General features: G+C 38.4%; 1 protein-coding gene across 3 annotated transcripts in view; it reads left to right on the top strand.

Annotated features, from left to right (window-relative positions):
- Nucleotides 1-21,212, top strand: part of UNC5C (unc-5 netrin receptor C) — a 255,722-nt gene extending 234,510 nt beyond the window's left edge. For all 3 annotated transcript variants that reach the window (XM_072117947.1, XM_072117956.1, XM_072117939.1), the window contains 6 exons: nt 7,156-7,324; nt 11,414-11,647; nt 12,480-12,629; nt 15,156-15,320; nt 17,602-17,783; nt 19,272-21,212. In XM_072117947.1, the coding sequence (XP_071974048.1) occupies nt 7,156-7,324; nt 11,414-11,647; nt 12,480-12,629; nt 15,156-15,320; nt 17,602-17,783; nt 19,272-19,437 (1,066 nt within the window). In that variant the 3' untranslated portion in view covers nt 19,438-21,212. The remainder of the gene's footprint in view (nt 1-7,155; nt 7,325-11,413; nt 11,648-12,479; nt 12,630-15,155; nt 15,321-17,601; nt 17,784-19,271) is intronic.
- Nucleotides 21,213-21,441: the final 229 nt, after the last annotated feature.

Genomic DNA, 21,441 nt, shown 5'->3' with positions numbered 1-21,441 from the left:
AGATTTTTAGGTATAATATATTGGCCCACATTGAAACCCTGGCTTGCACAAGTATTTATAAAGTGTCGCAGCTGCACAAAGCGATACAAAATTCTGCACTGAAAGGTGCCTTCCTGTGCATTCTGCCAGAGCAGTGTAGGGGGCGCCAGATTCATGGAGAACATGAGCCAGAAATCCTGAATCTAGAGCACACTGCACCCTCTACAGGCAAACTGCACATAGTGGGGCACATTTACTTACCTGGTCCGAGGAGTCCGACGATCATGCATAGATAAATTGTGCTTTTTTTCACCTGTTAGGAAATGTAATCATATTGTTAATTTTCATTGTAATAAATTATGCCAATGGTAATAATGATGGAAATATTAAAATATTATCAGGCTTAGTGGCTACTGTATGATCACAGTATCTAATATAAAAAAATAACCAACATTTTTTAAATATATTTAATGATCTTAAAGGAAATCTACCACCAGGATCAAGGATTATAAACCAAGCACACTTACATGATGGTGTGTGTGCCCTCATTTAGAATTTGATCTACTATTAGCTTGTGATGCCCTTGTTTTTATGAAAAAAAGGTTTTAAAATTATGCACATTTGTTCAATTCTAAAACCTTTTTTTCTTAAACAAGCTTATAGGATGCTTAAAGAAAAGTGGATAATGCCAGAGGGGCGCACACCAGTATGTCAGTCTGCTTGGTTTACAATCATTGATCCTGGTGGTAGATGTCCTTTACGGGGGAGCACAATAAGGTATTTGGTTCCCATAGGGAGTGGTTTGATAAACAATAAAGTATAGTAGGTGGGGCCTGGTACAAATTTTTTAGTTGTCATGTCTACATATAGCCTAGGCATCATAGAAATGTTTTCCCAGGGTCCCCCAGAAACCCAAAAGCACATAGATAATGAAAGCTTTGTAACCAGAAATGAAGGTCACACAACATATTATAATCTACTGCTAGCGGGGAACCCCTGTGAGAGAATTCTGTAGTCTTGAGCCCTTGTCACTTTAGTTGATTGGTGATTTGCGATTGGTGATTAGATTGTCATAGCATTGTTTACAGAGTGGGAATATAGACAGCCAAAGAATTCATAGGTTTTCTAGATTTTTTTTAAGGAAAGATTATACAGCTTTTTCCTTTATTGTACCCAATTTACTTCAACCATACAAAGTTTCTAAAATGACAGCTTCTGTATTGTTACAAAGCTGTGTTAGTTTTCCATTGGCCCATGGATTATATTTTCATGTTTCACTTTTCTAACTTTGGAGCAGAAATCGCTCTTCCTCATGCCATTACATTTGTGACATTCTGTTGCGAACTTATGTCTCAGTATAATTTCATGTTCTTGTTGTAATGTGTGGCTGCCACTGAAAGAGATCCCCGGTGATCTTCACTTTGCTATGCGCTTGTCAAGATGGACTCTCAAGTGACTTTCTCCTCTGTAGAAGTGGCATTGAGGTCATAATGGTCTTTAAAAAAAGACTGTTTGGATTATAACAAATAGAGAGCCACTTCAGCTAAACAACGTCAAGAAATAGCCTAAAAATAAGATTCCAAATGACCAATCTACTTTTAATACTTGATACTGTACATCAAACGAAGCGCAAAACCGGAGCCTCTATACTCTAAAAGTCTCCACATTTAGCTTTTGTTCACTTTGTTACAAATGGAAGAAAATAGATGTAACTATTCTCTACTTGTAACAATTGCTAGCTTTCAGTTCTCTAAGGGGTCACTCTCAGATTGTAGGCTGTTGTATATTGAGAATATTAAGAACAACAGAGCTCCTCTGCTTTATACATAGGGGGACATGGGGTAGGTCAATGAAATAGATATGGCACAATGATTTCTATGTAAGGTTTATGCAGTGATATGTATTTGGTAGAAAGCATCCAGTCTGAAATATAACACCACCGTTGCACACTTTACCTGCAACATAACATAGATTTCCTCATTTATTTCCCAATATCATTATACTTTCAGTGTATTCAATTGTTGTAAACCAAATGTACTTACTAACATCAGTCCCTCTCCCAAAGACATTCAAAAGAGTTTCATTTCCCTGTGTAATAATGGATGAAACCCAAGAAGCAAAACCATGGGATCCCATGGGCAACAAACATACACTCCATGCATATTGCCTTGGCTGGGAAGGGTAACATTACACAACAGTTGTAGGCGCTGAGTTTATTTACAGTAATATTGAGTCATTCTGCAAACAGAGCTGATTTAGAGGATCAAAGTACATGTGTCCTGATTCATGAATAAGGAGAAATATAGGATAACAAAGGATTGGAAAGTTAAAATCTAGTTCAGAAGATAGGACAGTCCCTGTGGGCAATACTCCTCTTATGTCTAAAAACAACACATCAATGGGCAGATGTAACAGGAATTGGTCTTGCATATTTAGTGCAGTCACAATCTTAACTGTACATGCTGGAAAAACCTACACAACTGATAATGTAGTTATGTTCTTATGTATAATGATAAGGGTAAAATGACCGTAAAAAAGACACCCTTTGATTTTTTTTAAGACTGTAAGTGGAGTAAAATGTCAAATGAGATAAGAGAAAGGAGGAATATTCATGTTCTGAAAAAAATCTACATCAATCCTATTTCATGGTGTAAAAAAAAAAATGTATTGTATATAGAGAGTATGGGGTTATTTATCATTAGGCCAGCTCCTTGGGACAGTTCTATGTTTATTTTTGGAGCTCAGCTTAGGCCATTTGATAAATGTTCTTATGGTCTACTTTCTGTCTGGGATTTGTTTCTCAAAAAGTCCCCAAAAAAGTCTCAAAATGCATAAGAACACCTTGCGCATGCAACAACAGGGGACTGGAGTAACTATGAAACTTTTAGCAAAAGTCCCAAGTCATGAATCTGACTTAGCATGGCGTTGGACTAGCAGTAGTACTATATTTATGCCAGATTAATGAAGAGGACTTTTAGCTAAGTCCCAAAAGACCTCAATGCAATTTTTATGCTAAAAAAAACAGGAAAACCAATTATAAATTACCCTCTATGTGTATATGCAACACACGCCATTGGGGCTTACAGGAACATGTATGTAGATGTTGGTGGAAGGCAGCTTGTAGACTAGGACTGGAGTGGCTGTCGTGGCTGCAGCCTAAAGCTTGTGTCACAGTAGCACTATGTCCTAGGGTAGACCAGCCATGAACCAGCAGGGTTAAGAAAAGAAAAAGTTCATACTTATTTACTGGCTGTGGAAACAGTATATCTTCATCCCAGGACCAGTGGTCAGTGTGGCTGGAATCATGCGAGAGATTTATCTAGCTGCCTTAGAGTAAGAATGTGCTTAGTTGCCCATGGCTACCAATCACAGCTCAGCTTTCATTTTACCAGTGCTCATGAATATTTTAAAGATGAGCTGTAATTGGTTGCCATGGGCAATTAAGCACATTCTTACTCTTAGGCAGCTTGATAAATCCCCCAGTGTCCTCCTTATAGAGGAGCAGGATGCACTCTGCGACAATGGCAGCTTAAATTGCTGCAGGCTTCTGGGTTCATGGATGATCCTCTAGACACCAAGCAAAGTCCTTTAGCAGTGACCCCAGCCAATGAAAACCATGCATCTCTGCAAATGTTACAGATTTTCTGCAAAGATAATGTCAATAGAGCACAATTTAACCCTTACAAAGTACAAGATAGCAAATAAAGAACCATTCTGATTTCTGCTGCTTGGTGGTATTGTTTCATGGGGTACATCAATATAGAAAGTATGTATATACTGTATTTTATGTGTGGGTATGTTGTCTTCATTTACCATGAATCAATGGATACCAATGGTTACATAATTAGTAAGTCAGAAAAGCAGAAACCACTATTTTAAAAGCAAAGACCCAATTTTTGTCATAAAGTAGAAATGGTTAATATATAATCTCTGTCATTAGACGGATGATCCCTGGATCAATATTTAAAGGCAACCTATCACCAAGAATCTACCTATAAAGGTAGATCGGGTGGTAGGTGGATCTATAGGACGTGAGGATAGCCTTTTTAGGGGCTAATCCTCACATCCCCGCACTTTTTAAATAACTTTTATTATCCGAATATGTACATTTTCTAAAGAGGCTATTGTCGCGTGGAGTAGCCGGAGTTGAGGCTACACGAAGCGGCTACTCCATGCCCCAGTAGCCTCTTTGTTCCTCCTACCCAAAATCTTTGGTGTGCAACTCCTCGTAGCTGCGCGCCCTCGTTTGACAAACCTGCCGAACAGCAGGCCTGCTGCAGCTCTGGCTTCGGAGCAGTGACCACGCAGATGCAGCATATAACCTCAGCTCCGGCTACTCCGTGCCCCAGTAGCCGCTTTAGAAAATTTACATATTCGGATAATAAAAGTTATTTTAAAAGTCCGGTGACGTGAGGATAAGCCGTTAAAAGGGCTATCCTCACGTCCAATAGATCCACCTACCACCCGATCTACCTTTATAGGTAGATTTGTGGTGGTAGGTTCCCTTTAATTTTGATAGCAATTGCCCTCTACGTTATGGTCAACACTAGAGATGAGCGAGCACTAAAATTCTCGAGTGCTCGTTATTCGAGACGAACTTTTCCTGATGCTCGAGTGCTCGTCTCGAATAACGAGCCCCATTGAAGTCAATGGGAGACTCGAGCATTTTTCAAAGGGACCATGGTTCGGGAATAAAATGTGTTATTTAATTGAAAAAGAATGTCTTCTGATAAGTTAGCAGATGTATGCAAACATCTGCAATCTATTCTTCACTGTTCCGCGTGTATATTATCTCCCGACAAGTTAGCAGATGTGAAGAACAGTGAAGAATAGAATAAAAACAGTGAACACAGTGAACACAGGATCATTTAAGTGAAAAACGCAGTGAAAAACACAGTGAAGAATAGATTGCAGATGTTCGGCACATCTGCTTACTTGTCGGGAGATACGCTGTCCCGGGATACGCTCCTCTTCTTCCACTGTATTCTCCCTGATCTCTCTGCCCTTCTCAATTTCTCTGCCCTTCCCTATGTCTCTGTCCTGTTCCCCGATCTCTCTGTGCTGCTCCCCGATGTCTCCACCCTCCCCGATGTCTCTGTCCTGTTCCCTGATTTCTCTGTCTTCCTCCCCGATGTCTATGATCTGTTTCCTGATGTCTCTGTCCTCCCTTATGTCTCTGTGCTGTCCCCCAATGTCCCTGTTCTGCTCCCCGATGTCTCTGTGCTGCTCCCCGATGTCTCTGTGCTGCTCCCTGATGTCTCTGTCCTGCTCAACGTGTTCTTCAATGTGTTCTTCACACATAAATATTGTTCTTCATATACTATTTCGTTCGCACCGTATCTTCCGACAAGTATCTTCCGACAAGTAAGCAGATGTGCCGAACCTCTGTAATCTATTCTTCACTGTGTTTTTCCCTGTGTTTTTCACTTAAATGATCCTTTGTTCACTGTGTTCACTGTTTTTATTCTATTCTTCACTGTTCTTCGCTGTGTTTTTTTTATTAAATGCTCGATCTCAAGCAGGGGAAATACTCATCCGAGCAACGAGCCGTTTCGAGTACTCTAATACTCGAACGAGCATCAAGCTCGGACGAGTATACTCGCTCATCTCTAGTCAACACCATCCAATAGTCTCATTTTTATTTGTTAGATTTTGGCATGTGGAATGCTCTGTCGTTTAGATTTTGGTTTCTAGCTTTTTCTTAATTCTATGGAGGTTAGATCTAATATCTGGTGCTAGAGTGCTGTCAAATGTCCATTGTACTTCTAAATGAACCAGTCAGGTAAGAGGAGAAGATCTCTGTGATTTATGGGGTTTATATTGTATTGAGTTAATCCTTCAGAACTCGTTAGAGAGACGGTGAGGGTCCTGCTTATCCCTTTCACAACCTGCAATTGACAGCTTTGCCTGTATCAGTGTGTTTACCTTGAAGACTGTCAATAACTTTTTAGGGGGTGGAGTCAGCAGGAGTTTTGGCTTCTCTCCTAGGAGTCAGGATAAACTCTGCTCAGAAAGCTTGATTAGAAAGCAATTACACCTATATATCACATAGTTCTGTATCTTAGTCTCTATCATATACTGCTTTCAGATAGAAGAGGTTTAGTTTATAACTAGAGACCCTTTGTAATATATATATTATATCTTTTTAGAAGCACTTACATTACATTACACACATTCTATACAGTGCATAATGCTGTTTTAATAGTCACAATGAAACCTCCATTTCGCCATCTTTATCATCTTAATATTTGGGTTAGTTTTTAATATTTTTCTTTAAATCCGATTGCAATTTTCAGAGTCAGGTCATGGTTGTCACAAGTCTCTGCATGCTATTGCTCATCCATATTTGCTATGTCTACAAACGTTTTTATCATTTCTCTGGTTAGATGACCTTTGGGATATATTGATGTTTGTGTTATGTCTGGTTTAGCAGTCATAGTTCCCGATTGCACAAGATACACTAGATGCTTTTTCCAGATTTGTGCCCGCTACACTATCTAAAAGGAAAGCTCCTGTGACACTAAACTCTCTGGAGTCAGCCAGAAATTCTTATTATCCATGGATAAACACAGAATTAATGATGGTCTAGACAAAGAAATGAACACAAGAAGCTGAATGAATACCTGACATAGAAATACTAGGCTAGTAATAAGGAAAACTAGAAGCCATATATGTGTCTGCAGAGGAATTTCCAGACAAAAGTCACATTTTAGATGAAATGTATTCAAGATGTGATGTGCTACTGCTGATGTAAGTGACTGATGAAGTGCAGCAGACACAATACATATGTCGCTTTCATGTTATGTACAGATTTCCTGATTTCTTCTGTAATGACGGTCTAAGCAGTGTCATGGAATAACAGATATAACAGTCTCTTACTCTCATTAGGGACATGTGTTCAAGAAGTGGTAACTTGGACCTTTATTCAGAGTTTGTGCAAAAAAAGCACCTTGTCTTTTGGAGAATTAACATTGAACCAGACCATAGTCATAAATTATAGGAGCAGATTTACAGTATTTGCTGGTTGTCATTTCCCAAATTCATAGTTATGGGAGTTATAAATACTGTCCCCTATCTAATGTATAAAGGGTAGCTACCAAATACAAGTAGTTACTAGATGACCTGCATAGCAAACCTGTTCATTTTAACGTTTAACTAATATAATATTTTCTACAGACCACCCATCGAAGACAGCCAAACACTCCTGACCCCTGTGGTATCCTGTGGACCTCCTGGGGCATTGCTGACAAGACCAGTCATTGTAACAATGCACCACTGTACAGAAACTAATGCCGAAGATTGGAAGATCCAGCTCAAAGAACAGTCAGTACAAGGACAGTGGGAGGTGAGCGATCATCTATCTGCTAGCATCTTTTTATCTGTCTTGAGAAAGACCCCTGTTTGGTCAACAAGCGGAAGTGGATGTAGTCAGTAACTAAAGATGCAAGTGTTACAGCTGTATACATGGGATTACTGCATTCTGGATATAGCTGGAGCAAAATCACTTCTTACTGACAGTATACATAACATAATATAAAGGTGTCTACCATATGCAGAGCTGTGGTACTGTATGTAAGCTGTCATTATATAGGCAACCACTTCACATAGATCTGACCTGCTGTATCTAAGCTGTCATTACATGGGCATCCACCTCACATAGATCTGACCTGCAGTATCTAAGCTGTCACTATATAGGCATCCACCTCACATAGAGCTGACCTGCTGTATCTAAGCTGCCATTATATAGCCAACCACCTCACATAGAGCTGGACTGCTGTATCCAAGCTGTCATTATATAGCCAACCACCCTACACAAAGGCACTGCATCTAAGTTATCATCATAGACATAGCTACTGTCTCAGTTGCTATTGATACTTCTAAAATAAATATAGGATTTTTGGGGATAAGAAGAAAAAAAACCCATCGTGGGCTCCTTATAATATAACTCTGACAATGCACCCGGGTAGGGTGAGCTGCTGAAAGCTAATGGTGATGAGGGAAAGTGGTGATGGAGGCCTGGGGCCCGGGAGTCTTTAGTTCTGCCCCTGCCACATGACATTTGATTTGGATGTATGTCGGCTTCATCTGGTGATGGGTTTGCTGCAGTTTCCCTGTATAACACATTCCTAATTTCCCGCCTATACAGCTGCTGCTTGTCCGCACCAGAACGCTTGTAGCTGCAGATATTGTGGTATACTTGTCATTGGTGACATCTAGTGGCCAATGTGTGTACATGCACTAAATAGTTGGTTGAACCATATTGCGCAGCACTTTTGCATTGAACAGTTCACTTATTTACTTTTGATGATGTTCTTATAATTAATAATATAATTAGAAAATTTTATGGCTTTAATCATTTGAAGCACTTTGAAATAAAGGGAATTTTATACATTTTAAAGCTTTTTCAGTGCAGCAGAATTTGGTTGCAAGCTCTCAGCACCAAAGAAGATAAACCACATTAGTCTTTCTGGTCAGATCTATAAATATTTCCACTGAGGATAACATTGTCTATTAGTCTTTTACTATATATTCAGCTAGCTGTTATCACCTACTATCTTCCCATTCACAGTTCATGCGATCAATATGTCTCTTTTATAAGCTACATTGTCTTTGTGCACAGCCAAGGTGGGGGTTATTCAAGCTTCATGTTACCATTTTTAGCAGGAAGACCACATATTCATATAGTTATATCTCATATATAAATTGTATAAAGAAATATAAGTGTTAAAAATGAACACAACATTGCTCACGCTTATTCACATAGAAAGTGTAGGTACTCGTCACCCTTTACAAATACTGCACTTACACCTATTACATGTATCAACACAATCTTAAACTGGCCATACACCAGAATCTTATGCTGGCTATACAGTATTTATCACTAAACACTCTACTGACAGCTATTCCTTGCAACCTCACATGCACATGCATGCTTCTCTAGGCTTCTTCTATGTATTATCAACTGTTGGTGATATACTAGTGTTTTCAACTCATATCCCTCTCCATAGACATGTTCAAATGCTTTAACTATACCTATATTTCCCCTGGAGAGTCATCACGCCTCCATACCCAGTAGATGGACTTGTGGTTGAGTTTTCCAGGACTTTCAAGGGTCTTAGAAAGTCGCCAGTCCTTTCTAGAGTCTAAGATATTGTCCATGCAGGTTGTCGACCAGTTTTCCCATCAACAGCTAGGATGAAGAAACACTTGAATTTAATAGGTTAATTTTTTTCCAGAAGAGAAATGTTTCTTACTATAATTCTCAACTTTCAGCACATAATTCTATGCAGTAATTTCCTGGTGAGCATCCATTATTTCCTCAAGTAAAATCACTTTACATATTACCCGGTGCATTTATGCAAAATACAATGTATTTTTAGGGAATATTTTCATCACTACTCTGAGAGTTCACATTTCAGAAATGAATTAGATATGTGTCTCTCCTGCAACTTGCAGATATTATCTTGTTTCCTAATGTCTTTTTGCTTGTGAGCTAAAATTAATCTGTAAACTCTCGGAGCAGTCACTGATTGACTTCTGAATACATTAAGGCTCGTGTTGTTTTTCATGAATTAATATAATGTATCAGCAGAAAGGAAGAAGTTCCATTTTAAAATCACGTCCTCTGATTTGCTTTCATTAAAGCTTCTATTATATGCAATGTGAATATTCAAATCTTTGTTGTTGTCTTTATTTTTACACATCAGTGGAATAGGTTGTTGCATTCATAATGCATCAAATTTGCAATACAATTTTAGAACATTGGCTGTTATTGAAATAATTTGCAAGTATACCGTACATTTAAAGGCATTTTCATAGAGTCATATTGTGAGGTCCAGCACCTTATCCTGTACGGTTTAGTTTGAAGGAACACTGTGGGAAATGCTGATATATATTCTGAAATCTAGTTAATGCTCTGCATTGGCAGAACAAGGTCTGCAAGGGCAGAGTATTACACTAATATTCTATTCGTGTTGTTTAAAGGGAAGTTATCTTTACCATTGACATACGTGGTGGCAGCACTAATTTTGTGAGCTTATCTATTTAAATATTTATCATCTATCTTGTTGATAGGTGGTAAGGGCCAATTATAGGAATATCCCCTTTGGGTCGCTGTAATCAGTTTTCCATCATCAAAGGGAACCTGTCATCAGGATGGTAATTTTTACATGATGACAGGTTCCCAGGGGTGGCGGCAGTTTGAATAGCAGTTGGTCTCATCCTAAATGGCTCCTCCTCAATCATTGCCCTCCCCCTTCCTCAACCTCACCCTGTATTACATCAGTTCACCACAGCAAGCAATTCCCCAAACAATGCTGGCAGAGAGTCAGGATGACAGGTTCTCTTAAAATACTGGTGTACTGCTCCACAACTACTGATTATCCATTTTGTTGTATGTTTTTGGTAGCTGAATTATTGCATTATGAATAAATGAATAATGTTTAAGGGTTTATATTAAAGGGGTTGTCCCATTTCAGCAAATTAATGTTATTGTTTGTATTATAAAAAGTTATACGACTTTCTAATACACTTTCTGTATCAATTGCTCATGGTTTTCTAGATCTCTGCTTGCTGTCATTCTTTAGAAAGCTTCTGTGTCTACTTCCAGTGGACAGAATTCTGACCATGGTCACACAGGTGCACAGCTCGTTATATCACACAGCTCTGATTACTCTCTGTGACATAACGAGCTGTGCACCTGTGTGACCAGGGTCTGACTCCAGGGTTTTCTCTTTTGTTTTCTGTAAATCCCTGTGGCATGTATCACTCATTCAGATCGTCCAATGGACCAATACTGGGAAAATTGGGAAAACTTATTCACTCGAGTATAAGCCTAAGGTGGGCATTGTTCACAGCCTCCCCCAGTAACGAAATGCCCAGCAATCTTCCCCACTAATAAAATGCCCAGCAGCCTCCCCTCACTAATGAAATACCCCATGTGGCCTCTTCATACTAATAAAATGCCCCATGTGGCCTCCTCTCACTAATGAAATGCCCCACGCTGCCTCCTCTCACTAATGAAATGTCCCATGCGGCCTCCTCTCACTAATGAAATGCCCCATGCGGCCTCCTCTCACTAATGAAATGCCCCATGTAGCGTCGTCTCCATAATGGAAAGCACCATGCAGCAGCCTCGCCCAGTAATGAAATGCCCCATGCAGCAGCCCTTCAATAAACAAAATAAACTTATATACTTAGCCTATTGCTCTCCTCTTCCTTCTTCATGTGTGAGAGAGTGGACAGAGAAGCGTTTGTTGCATGTCCGTAATAGTAAAAACTCACATATCAGACCTGTCATAGTTTTGATAAATCCTCCCATTATATTATACATTTTTCTTTAAATGATTTCAACTACAGCTGCCATTAATAATCTTCCTTTCTCCATACCTCAGCTCTGATCTCATTTGCAATATAAACATTTATGTTCCCATAGGATGTTGTGGTTGTTGGAGAAGAAAACTTTACCACACCCTGCTACATCCAGATGGATTCTGAAGCCTGTCACATACTCACAGAAACATTAAGCACCTATGCACTGGTGGGACAATCTACTAGCAAATCATCAGCCAAACGCCTGAAGTTAGCTATTTTTGGGCCAACAACCTGCACATCTCTAGAGTACAGTATTCGTGTTTACTGCTTGGATGACACTCAGGATGCACTAAAGGTACACACACCTTTTGTCGTTCATAGATTTTGCTTTTATGTAACGTTCTATTAATCTTTCTATAACTCTGTATTTCTATGTCTGTAGAGTATATACTGTATGCTTGACGAGTCTTGATGTTTTTGTGCCTACCACAAAGAGCCACTGATCACAATTTAAATCTTATACGTAACCATTGCTATATGTTTTCGTTTGAGGCTTTCCTCCCACTGTATATAGAAGTGTCATCTTTTTGTGCCATTGTACCCATTATCATTTAACCACTGAGCTGGAAGCATTAGATTTCTTGAATAAATTCAGTGAGACATGGAGCTATCAGCTCAACTTGCATAAAAATCAATCGTGTTAGCACCCATCAGTGGAAATATTGGCAGGTGACATCTTTCATCTAGTTCTTGAAAGTAATCAAGCAGTAGAACGTCTAGTGAGGTGGGTTGGAAGTAACCGAGAAACCTATATGCACAAAAATTGAAAAAGGAAAGTAAAATAAAATATTTTGTTTTTTGTAAATGAAATATTCTTGTTATATATTGAGATATAAAGACAGGAATACAAGTCTTTGCTAGAAAACTTTCATTTGATTTATCCAGCAATTCTTTAGAAAGGGTAGATACATCTATAAGGAGTTATTGCAGCAAAAGCAACTGTGGGAATGGCGAGTTTAATATCACAATTTTAAAATCTACAGAAACTGTTACAATCTGCAAATGGTCACCGAGTTTTTTTCGATTATTTTGAATTTCACTAATGAATATCTTAGTTTAAATGAAAGTTCAGGTAAAATGTAATCTCTCATTATAAGTGTATACAATTTCATTTATAACAATCACAGGAAGTATTACAACAAGAAAGGAAAGTTGGAGGACAGTTATTGGATGAACCTAAGACTCTTCATTTTAAAGGAAGTACTCACAACCTTCGCCTCTCCATTCATGACATACCCCACTCCCTGTGGAAAAGCAAGCTGTTAGCTAAATATCAGGTAAGTTAGCCCAAAGAAATCTCACCTTAAATGCTATATACTGTTAATGTTTCACCTATAGTACCTTTGTGTATTACTACCAAATCTCAATAGGCTTAAAAATATGAGCAGATATTGTATTGTCAATACCACTATACACTATAGGGGTAATTTACTAAGCCTTGTCTGCTAGTTTTCTGGTAGACAAGGATTATTAAAATCAGTGTTTTAGCTTGCCACTGTGTTTGTGACCATACATAGATACAAATTGGGGGGCACACAATTTACTAAAGTCTTTAAGAAAGAAAACAGCGGAGATTGCTCCTGAATTGTAAACTAGATTTGACTTGGTCTAAACCAGTCAAACCTGGGAGACAGCAGAGGGAAGTGGCAGACCGCCCTTTCAAAACACATGGGCTGGCAATGGGGGGGGGGGGGGGGGTGTTAAAGGCTGGTGTATAAACTAGTAAATCCCAAAGAAAAAGTACCACATTATCTAAAACAATCTTAAGGCTACATTCACATGAACATATGGGTTCACAGCGCCGTACGGGAGTGGCATGGTGGTGCACACGTGGGGCACCGTACCATTCCGTAGCTCCTAGAAAGATAAGACATGTCCTATATTTTGAGGGAATATGGCGCCGTGCGCTGTGTATTCCTATGGAGAGGGGCAGGAATGAGCTGCGCTCATCCCCTGCTCCTCTCTGCAGTGCCAATGTATGCCCGCCGTACTACGGTACAGTGGGCATACACCGTGTGAATGACGCCTAATAATGCGAACGTGTGTCAAGATATGATCTATTTACTAAAAAGTTGCCTTCTGGTTCCTTATAACAACACTTAATTTACCTGGTATCTGCTATTGCAGTTGAGTATCCTCATAAGAACAGTAGCCTTATGGACTTTGGGGAGGAACTAAAGGTAAAGCCATCTTGCTTAGCAAACCGCTACCCTATACTGAGAAGAGGCAAAAACACTGAAACTGTTGTCTACATAGAGGTGTCTCTGGTATACCTAAAGCACATGAACTCTTATTCCAAGGCTCTTTACCAATGTGGTGGCATGTAATATATTTTTCTTCTCACAGATGCTGGTGAAGCCTTTGGTAATGTTGAGGTTCCGAGCATCAAGGCAATATTTAATTTCATAAGAATCATAGGGTTTAACATAGTTATTCTAGTCCTACAAAATGTCCAGTAAACTGATCTTTATATTATTGAAAAATAATGTGAAATATTTCTTAGCTTAAATATAACCACATACTTTAATTTACAATAATATATGGCTATTTCCCCTATGCTGTACAAGCATGCGTCATACCAAACCAAAGAATATAAACAGGAAATGTCTAATGACCATTCTGACCTTTAATCATGTCAGATCTTTGTGTAGCCAAAGCCTAATATTAAAGATGAACGAAGCAATTTGTTCCAATTTTAGTACTGATTCAACCGGTAAATTGGTTGCTGATTCAGTCCAGTTTGTTTGCTGGATTTGGTTAAAATGATTTGACAAGCCTTTGCAATGTAAGAAGCTGACTAAATATTTTTACTGGCCACTATTAATGCTGTGGCTACGGGCACTAAAATGGGAGTGGGAGTACATTTCCCGATAAACATTTATAAAAAAAATCAAATGTACACATATGCTTTCTATAATAGGAGTGATAGATGTGTCCCCATAATCTGTAAGCACTTCTGTAGAAGGCCTCTCAAGATAATGGGTGACCTAAGTGCCTAGTATGATTTGTTACTGAGTCTTCCCTATCTACATTTGGTGAATATTCAACTTTTTATTATATTACATTTTCTTTTGCTAATAGGCTTTGTGACTTCTGATTTTATGAATGTTTATTCCTTTCAATTCATTAATTATCTCATTTATTAACTCATAGTGGCCCTGAATGTGTCTGTCTTGCCTCTGCCAGCTACCTTCTTTCCGTTTTTTCCAACGATCATTATAATTCTGCTGGTCTGGCCTAGGCAGTTACCCTTGGCTAGGCTTCAGCAGCGTTGTGTGAGAAGCTCAGTATGGATTAGATATAGTGCTAGTTCAGCAACTTCTTCCCATTGCCTGAAGGCTGAACAACTTCTCTTCAGTGCTTTCAGCTTCCATTAACCAGGTTTCAGTCCGTAGCCCATCGCTCCCAAGGGAGTTGAACACTGTGCTCGTAATGTGCTAAAGCAATAGAGGCTGAAGGCAGGAGTAGGAGATTGCCTTTACTGCAGAGGAACAGACTTCCTATGAATAACAAGAGATGGTGCTTGTAGTACAAGTTGTATGTTTATTGGCATGGCGTCTGCCACTTAGTGGCTTGTGTAATACAGGCAGCTACATGAACAACGTGGGGAGGATGGAAGTTGCCAACAAGCAGATCTTCAAGTCTCAGGCCTCAAAAACTCAGCTGAGGAAAAGCTCACATTTCATCCGCTTCCATTGAAGTTGTAACTGTTGATACTTCTCTAACGTGAGAATATGAGTACATAGTGAACCTACAAACTTTTTTCCGAGACATTTTTTTTAATGTATTGTTTTATTTCGCAGGAAATCCCTTTCTATCAGGTCTGGAGTGGATGCCAAAGGAGTCTCAACTGCACCTTTACTCTAGAGCGCTTCAGCCTTAGCACTATTGAGCTGTCCTGTAAACTGTGTGTCAGGCAGGTGGAGGGCGAAGGACAGATTTTCCAGCTAAACTGTTTAGCAACAGAGGTATGTATATGACCATCCACAGTGGCTACCTTTGGTAATGCTAACATATGAGTGACACAATAAGTATTGTAATTAAAACTTTATTTTATGCTCTTGTTACTTAAAGGGGTATTCCCATTTCAGCAAATACATTTTATTGTTTGTATTATGGAAAGTTATACAATTTTCCACTATACTTTCTGTATCAATTCCTCATGGATTTCTAGATCTCTGCTTGCTGTCCCTCTATAGAAAGATTCTATGTTTATTTCCAGTGAACAGAAATCTGACCCTGGTCACACAGGTGCACAGCTCGTTAAATCACACACCTTTGATTACTCTCTGTGGTTGTAATGAGCCATGCACCTGTGTGACCATGTTCAGATTTCTGTCCACTGGAAATAAATGTAGAAGCTTTCTAAAGAATGACAGCAAGCAGAAAACCGTGAGGAATTGATACAGAAAGTATATTGGAAAATTGTATAATTTTTCGTCATGCAAACATTAACAATCATTTGCCAAAATGGGAATACCCCTTTAAGGCTAAAAATTTAAAACACAAAGGGGCAGATTTATCAAGCAGTCTGAAAGTCAGAATATTTCCAATTGCCCATGGAAACCAATCACAGCTCCCCTTTAAAATATTCATGAGCACTGGTGAAATGAAAGTTGAGCTGTGATTGGTTGCCATGGGCAACTGGAAATATTCTGACTTTCAGACTGCTTGATAAATCTGCCCCAAAGTGCTATATAATGGACCATTGTAAAACATATTTATATAGTGATACAGCTTTATTATTGGAAAGCCACATTAAGATTTCCATAAAGTACTGGTAATATGTTTAGGATACAAATATAGCCGAACTAAATAGTGTGCTCTGAGTTATTTTACTTGAAGTATTCAAAGTGATAAAGCATAATGTACAAAAAGATGAATGATAAAGGGGTATTCTGATAATCTAATACATTTCTTCTATACACAGAATAGGCTATTATTGTATGATCAGAGCATATCTGTTGAGTAGTAACCACAGTAATAATTAAACCTTGGTCCACATGTGCCCCAATTATATGAATACACCACTTGGCTATGTTGGGCAATCTCCTAGAATTGTTGGGCCCCAATGAAAAACTGTATTAAGCCCCCAATAATAATGTAATATTTATAGAACTAGTCTTCTAATGGGGAACAGACATCTTATGGACTACTACTCCACTGCTAAAACTTCATTTTTATTTCTTCAGGTTAAAAGATGTCAACCATTGCAGGGCTATACATTAGTTCCATTTTTGAATTTATGACTCACATGAGTCCTTTGTTTTTGTTATAAATTAGGATTCATGTGAGTCAAAAATACATAAATGGAACTACTGTTTGGACCTGGCAATTTTGACTGAGGTATCTTTTGGTTGATCCTTTTATTCCAAGTGGATTTTAGTAGTGGAGTGCCGCTTTTAACTTTTATATACATAACCTTATGCAAAAGAAAAGATGGTGAGAAACACAAGTAACATGCACCTTACTGCGGAGAGCCTAGTTTTACCTAGTACAAATGAATTCCTACTTTATGAACTTTATGAAAGGCTCTTGAACCTTGATGCACTGGCTACACACTGGTTATCCTTTGTCTTGTAGTTAACGTTTAAATGCAGATTAGGCAACCTGGCATTGTATCACTTTATTATCAAGTATACAATCTAGGGCCATGATAAGTGTTCCACACACTTACGAAAGAGGAAGGTAAGAGGAAGATGTCTTTTTTCTTCTCCAAGAGAAAGAATGGGAGCATAACCTCTATGTCCTATGGTCATAATAAAGGAGGTGGAGAGCCAATTTGTAATTTTATTTTTTTTTGCTGTAGGTACAGCCCTGATCATAAATCCTGTTAACCCTATTTTTCATACTTATATTTCTAGTGTATTTTTTGAAAGGTTTACTATTATTATTCAGTCATTCCTTACCACATGTATCTTTAGTTATTTAATAACCCAAGTAGTGGACTAATTGTATGGATAGTCCCATCTTCCTCCATATTTATTGGTACAATTAACCCTGCATACGTCAGGGCTGATCTAATTGAAAAAGGCCTGTGTTTTAGACACCGACCCAGCATCCAGGGATGTATAGTTTAATGGTAAGTCGTCTATAAATATTTGATTTAATTTCAGCAGACTAGAAATATGATGCTGGCTGAGAAAGTATTGGAATTTCATTCTGGGACTCTGATAAAGTAAAAATAAACTGCACACACCAATCCAGAAATTGTCTCCGATATAAATTATTTGTTTGTTCTTTGTACAGGAACCAAGCTGTATTATTGATTATCCTCTCATGGATTCAGCAAGTACCATAACAACTATTATTGGACCAAGTGCTTTCAGTATTCCTCTGACTATTCGCCAGAAACTGTGCAGCAGCTTAGATGCTCCTCAGACACGAGGTCATGACTGGAGGATGCTAGCCCACAAGCTCAACTTAGACAGGTCAGAATGCACTGTTACCATGATTTGTAATAAAGTTACCGTATATACCCGAGTATAAGCCTAGTTTTTCAGCACAAAAAAAATTGCTGAAAACCCAAACTCGGCTTATACTCGAGTAAAAAAAATAAAGGTTTTACCAGGTTTTTGTGGTAAAATTAGGGGCACCGGCTTATACTTGGGTCGGCTTATACTCGAGTATATACGGTATGTTTGTTTCATGATACAATACAAAACCTACTGTAACACCTTGCTATTATAGAATTATTGTCATTCTAATGCCTTGTTCAAGGCAATTCCTGAGCTTGAATAATTCTACCTCTATGAAGCACCATATATTCTCTCATCTTTCTGCAAATACAGACTAGTTGGGGATGAAACATTAAAATGTAACAGGTGCTCTCAAAAAAAGCAATTTACTAGATTGAGCCAATACTAAGCCAATCCATTCAGTAGGAAATAGGTTTATATTATTGAGGAAACTGCACTTGCCTTGGTCAGCACAATTTAAGGGCAAGCACAGAAATCAGTTTAAATCCTATTATTATTTCATCTCTACGTGTTTTGGATTTATTCCGGCATTATTCAATGATGACTGTATTGAGAAGCAGACAGTAAGCATCTGATGTGAGGAAAAGTATTCATAGGACCTTGAAGAGTAACTAAACCTTTGACATTTTTTGTATTTATTTCAGAAATTAATAGTACAGTTTATATAACATATAAACTTGTTATATAACAAGTAAAACAGCTTCTTTGTCTAATGTCTCCTTTTCCCTTTCATGAGCAATGTTTCTAAAATTCCATTCACAGCAGATAGATAAGGAGGCTAAAGATAAATATCATACCTATAGAATATACCACTAGAGGATTCGGCTCGGTAAGGAGATATGACTATCCAAGTGAATGCAAAGAGTGAAGTCATTAAAAACTTTATCAGCTTCGTTATCTATCAGCTGTCCGTGTCAGTAAGGGAGGAAAAGCTGATTGATATACACTGTCAAAAGCAATAAATAAAAAGGACAAATAAACTATTTTCTTTAATAAAGTATTTTAGAAAACTTACTATTACCATCTGCACTATTCATTTGAATAATATGGTTATGCATTAAACATTATACATCAGTATAAGCGTGTGCCAATGATGATGTCTAGTTGTCTGACATTGGAATAAGTCTAAAGTTCTGGGCTGTTCTGAAAGTTCAGTTTCATCCAATTGAGTGATGGCCAATCTTCCCTAGATATAGCTGCTTTTCTTAGCAAATCATGTTGATCTATGCTGCCCCCAGGTAGGTGCCTATACCAGGAATTGAACCTATTTCAGGGCTTGTACGCCTATTTCTGGGGCATAAGCCCTGATGAATCTCACACCCACAAAAATTAAACTTTCTATGCATAATTATACTTTTCCCTCAGTGTGACTTCAGAAGGCGAATCTTCATGTACTTTTAGGTTACTATTTCTCACCATTACATCTCTTTATCTCTACAGGTATCTTAATTATTTTGCCACAAAACCAAGCCCAACCGGAGTAATCCTAGATCTCTGGGAAGCGCAGAATTACCCAGATGGGAACCTCAGCACGCTGGCCGCAGTCTTAGAGGAGATGGGCAGACACGAGACAGTGGTATCTTTGACAGGAGAAGATAAATACTGATCTCAAGTAGGAAATATGAAGATGGAGGAACTAATAAATAGATTAGAGTTACCAAGTTCTATAGACAAGCTATCCAAGAGGAATACTGACCAATGAGTTTTACTACTTCTAGAAAATGGACTTTGATATAAATCTTTCTTGTATATTAACACAAAATGAAAAGGATAAAAACATGCAAAGCTGTATCTCAAATATTATAAACCAGCCTGATGCTCATTCAGTGTGTGGCTTGTTAGAGGATTTTACAGTTTCCTAGGAAACGAAATTTATTGCTATCCAGATACATGGATAAACTTTCTATACAATCCCAGCTCAAATGGACGATGTTTACATCCACAAATGGACAGGGGTTATTGATTCTGTCCCGTGACTATTTCTATTTTGTGCAAGCCATCTAAGTGACAATAGTATGCTTCTCCAGGGTATTTTAAGGAAAGCAACAGTATTTTTTTTATGGAATTTAGTTTGGATGCACTGATTTTTTTCACCTGGTCCTGGTTGTCTGAACCATTGAAGCAAAGAGCAGGAAATCCAATAGTCTTAGCAGTATGCCAGTGTCATAGGTGGCAGAGTAAGATTTTTTTTAATTTCGCGATATCACAATCAGTCACTAAAATCTACGGGGATATATGGCGGAAGCTGTCATTGTTAAATACATAGTAGCATCAAGCTGGCCATAGACTTTAAGTGTATGTTGTCCAAACCTGCTGATTTCTCTGTGACTGGCAGTTTAGCGAATGTGTTTGTATATGTTCCCTGAATAGCAAATGTCAAAAAAGAGAGCTTTTGGGAATGTTGGATTCCAGCATACCCCCCATCTTCTCATTCTTATGGATGTGCTGCTTACAGCTTTACCAGGTAGTGGCTTTCTCCTTACACGTGCATGCATAGCCAAGCGTGCAGCTGACAGCTATATGGGCAGTCCGAGAAGGCAATGCTAACATTAGTTGACTATTGGTATTTTCATCTTCTGCATTATCATAATTATTTTTACACATGTGCTGTTTTTTTATTTGCCTGTTATTTATGCTTTTTATTGTTTATCATGACTAACCAGAAAATGTAGCTACCAAACAATATTTTCCAGGTTGTCTCTACCAAGTTATTTGTGCCATTAAGAAATTTAATGTTCAGTTGGAGAAAACAACTTACAGACTTTTTTTAATATTATAAATCAACAGTGTTAGTGATAAAAGTAGACTTTGTGTTATCCATTATAAAATAAAAAGCCTTCCTTCCTTGCACTTATCCATGTGTCTTTGTAAAGTTTCCATCCAGAACCCTTTGCACAAAGAGCAGATGGATAAGGCATATTTGCTAACAGGCAATAATTTTGGGAAACATTTCTGGACTAATTATGCCTCCAAATGATATACGCAAATCACATTTAAATTGTCTGGTGTTTTAAGTGTCTGGAAGATGTGTGACAATTCCTCAAGTCTCTGGAGATTTTTGCACTCTGCTGAGATTTTGCAAGGATTCCCCTTTTTCAGAAGCCCACTGGTTATTTCAAGAGAGTTGGTAACATTGAATTAAAGGGAACTTGTCACCACAACCTCCTTTTTTCACCATGAACATGTTCTTAAAGCCCATAACATGACAATTGCATAGCTGATTTTGTCATGTTTGTGAGTAGTATAGGTCCACTATAATCATATAGTGTATTTTTCCTGGGTTCCCACACTGAGTTCCGGGGCCGGAATTCCAAATCAAACAGACGTCTGCTCCTGGATCTTTTCCCCATCCCACATGCTCCAGGGAGGGACGTCTGCTTCCTAGCTGCCGCCCATGTGTGACATCACAGGGGAGGGACTGGAGCAAAAAAGGGGGCTGGGGAAAAAAATCCAGGAGCTTTGATTTTGAATTCCAGCCCCCGGACTCAGTTTGACAGGGAGCCAGGAGAAATACACTATATGATTATAGCAAACCTATACCTATATAGCCCATACCTGTATACCTATATAGGGAACCTATAATGAACCTATATAAAGTAAATATGCAGTT

Source organism: Engystomops pustulosus, chromosome 1, assembly GCF_040894005.1.
Source record: "Engystomops pustulosus chromosome 1, aEngPut4.maternal, whole genome shotgun sequence".
Taxonomy (NCBI): Eukaryota; Metazoa; Chordata; class Amphibia; order Anura; family Leptodactylidae; genus Engystomops; species Engystomops pustulosus.
Note: the sequence above shows the minus strand (reverse complement) of the source record. Positions and strands in the feature narration are given on the sequence as shown.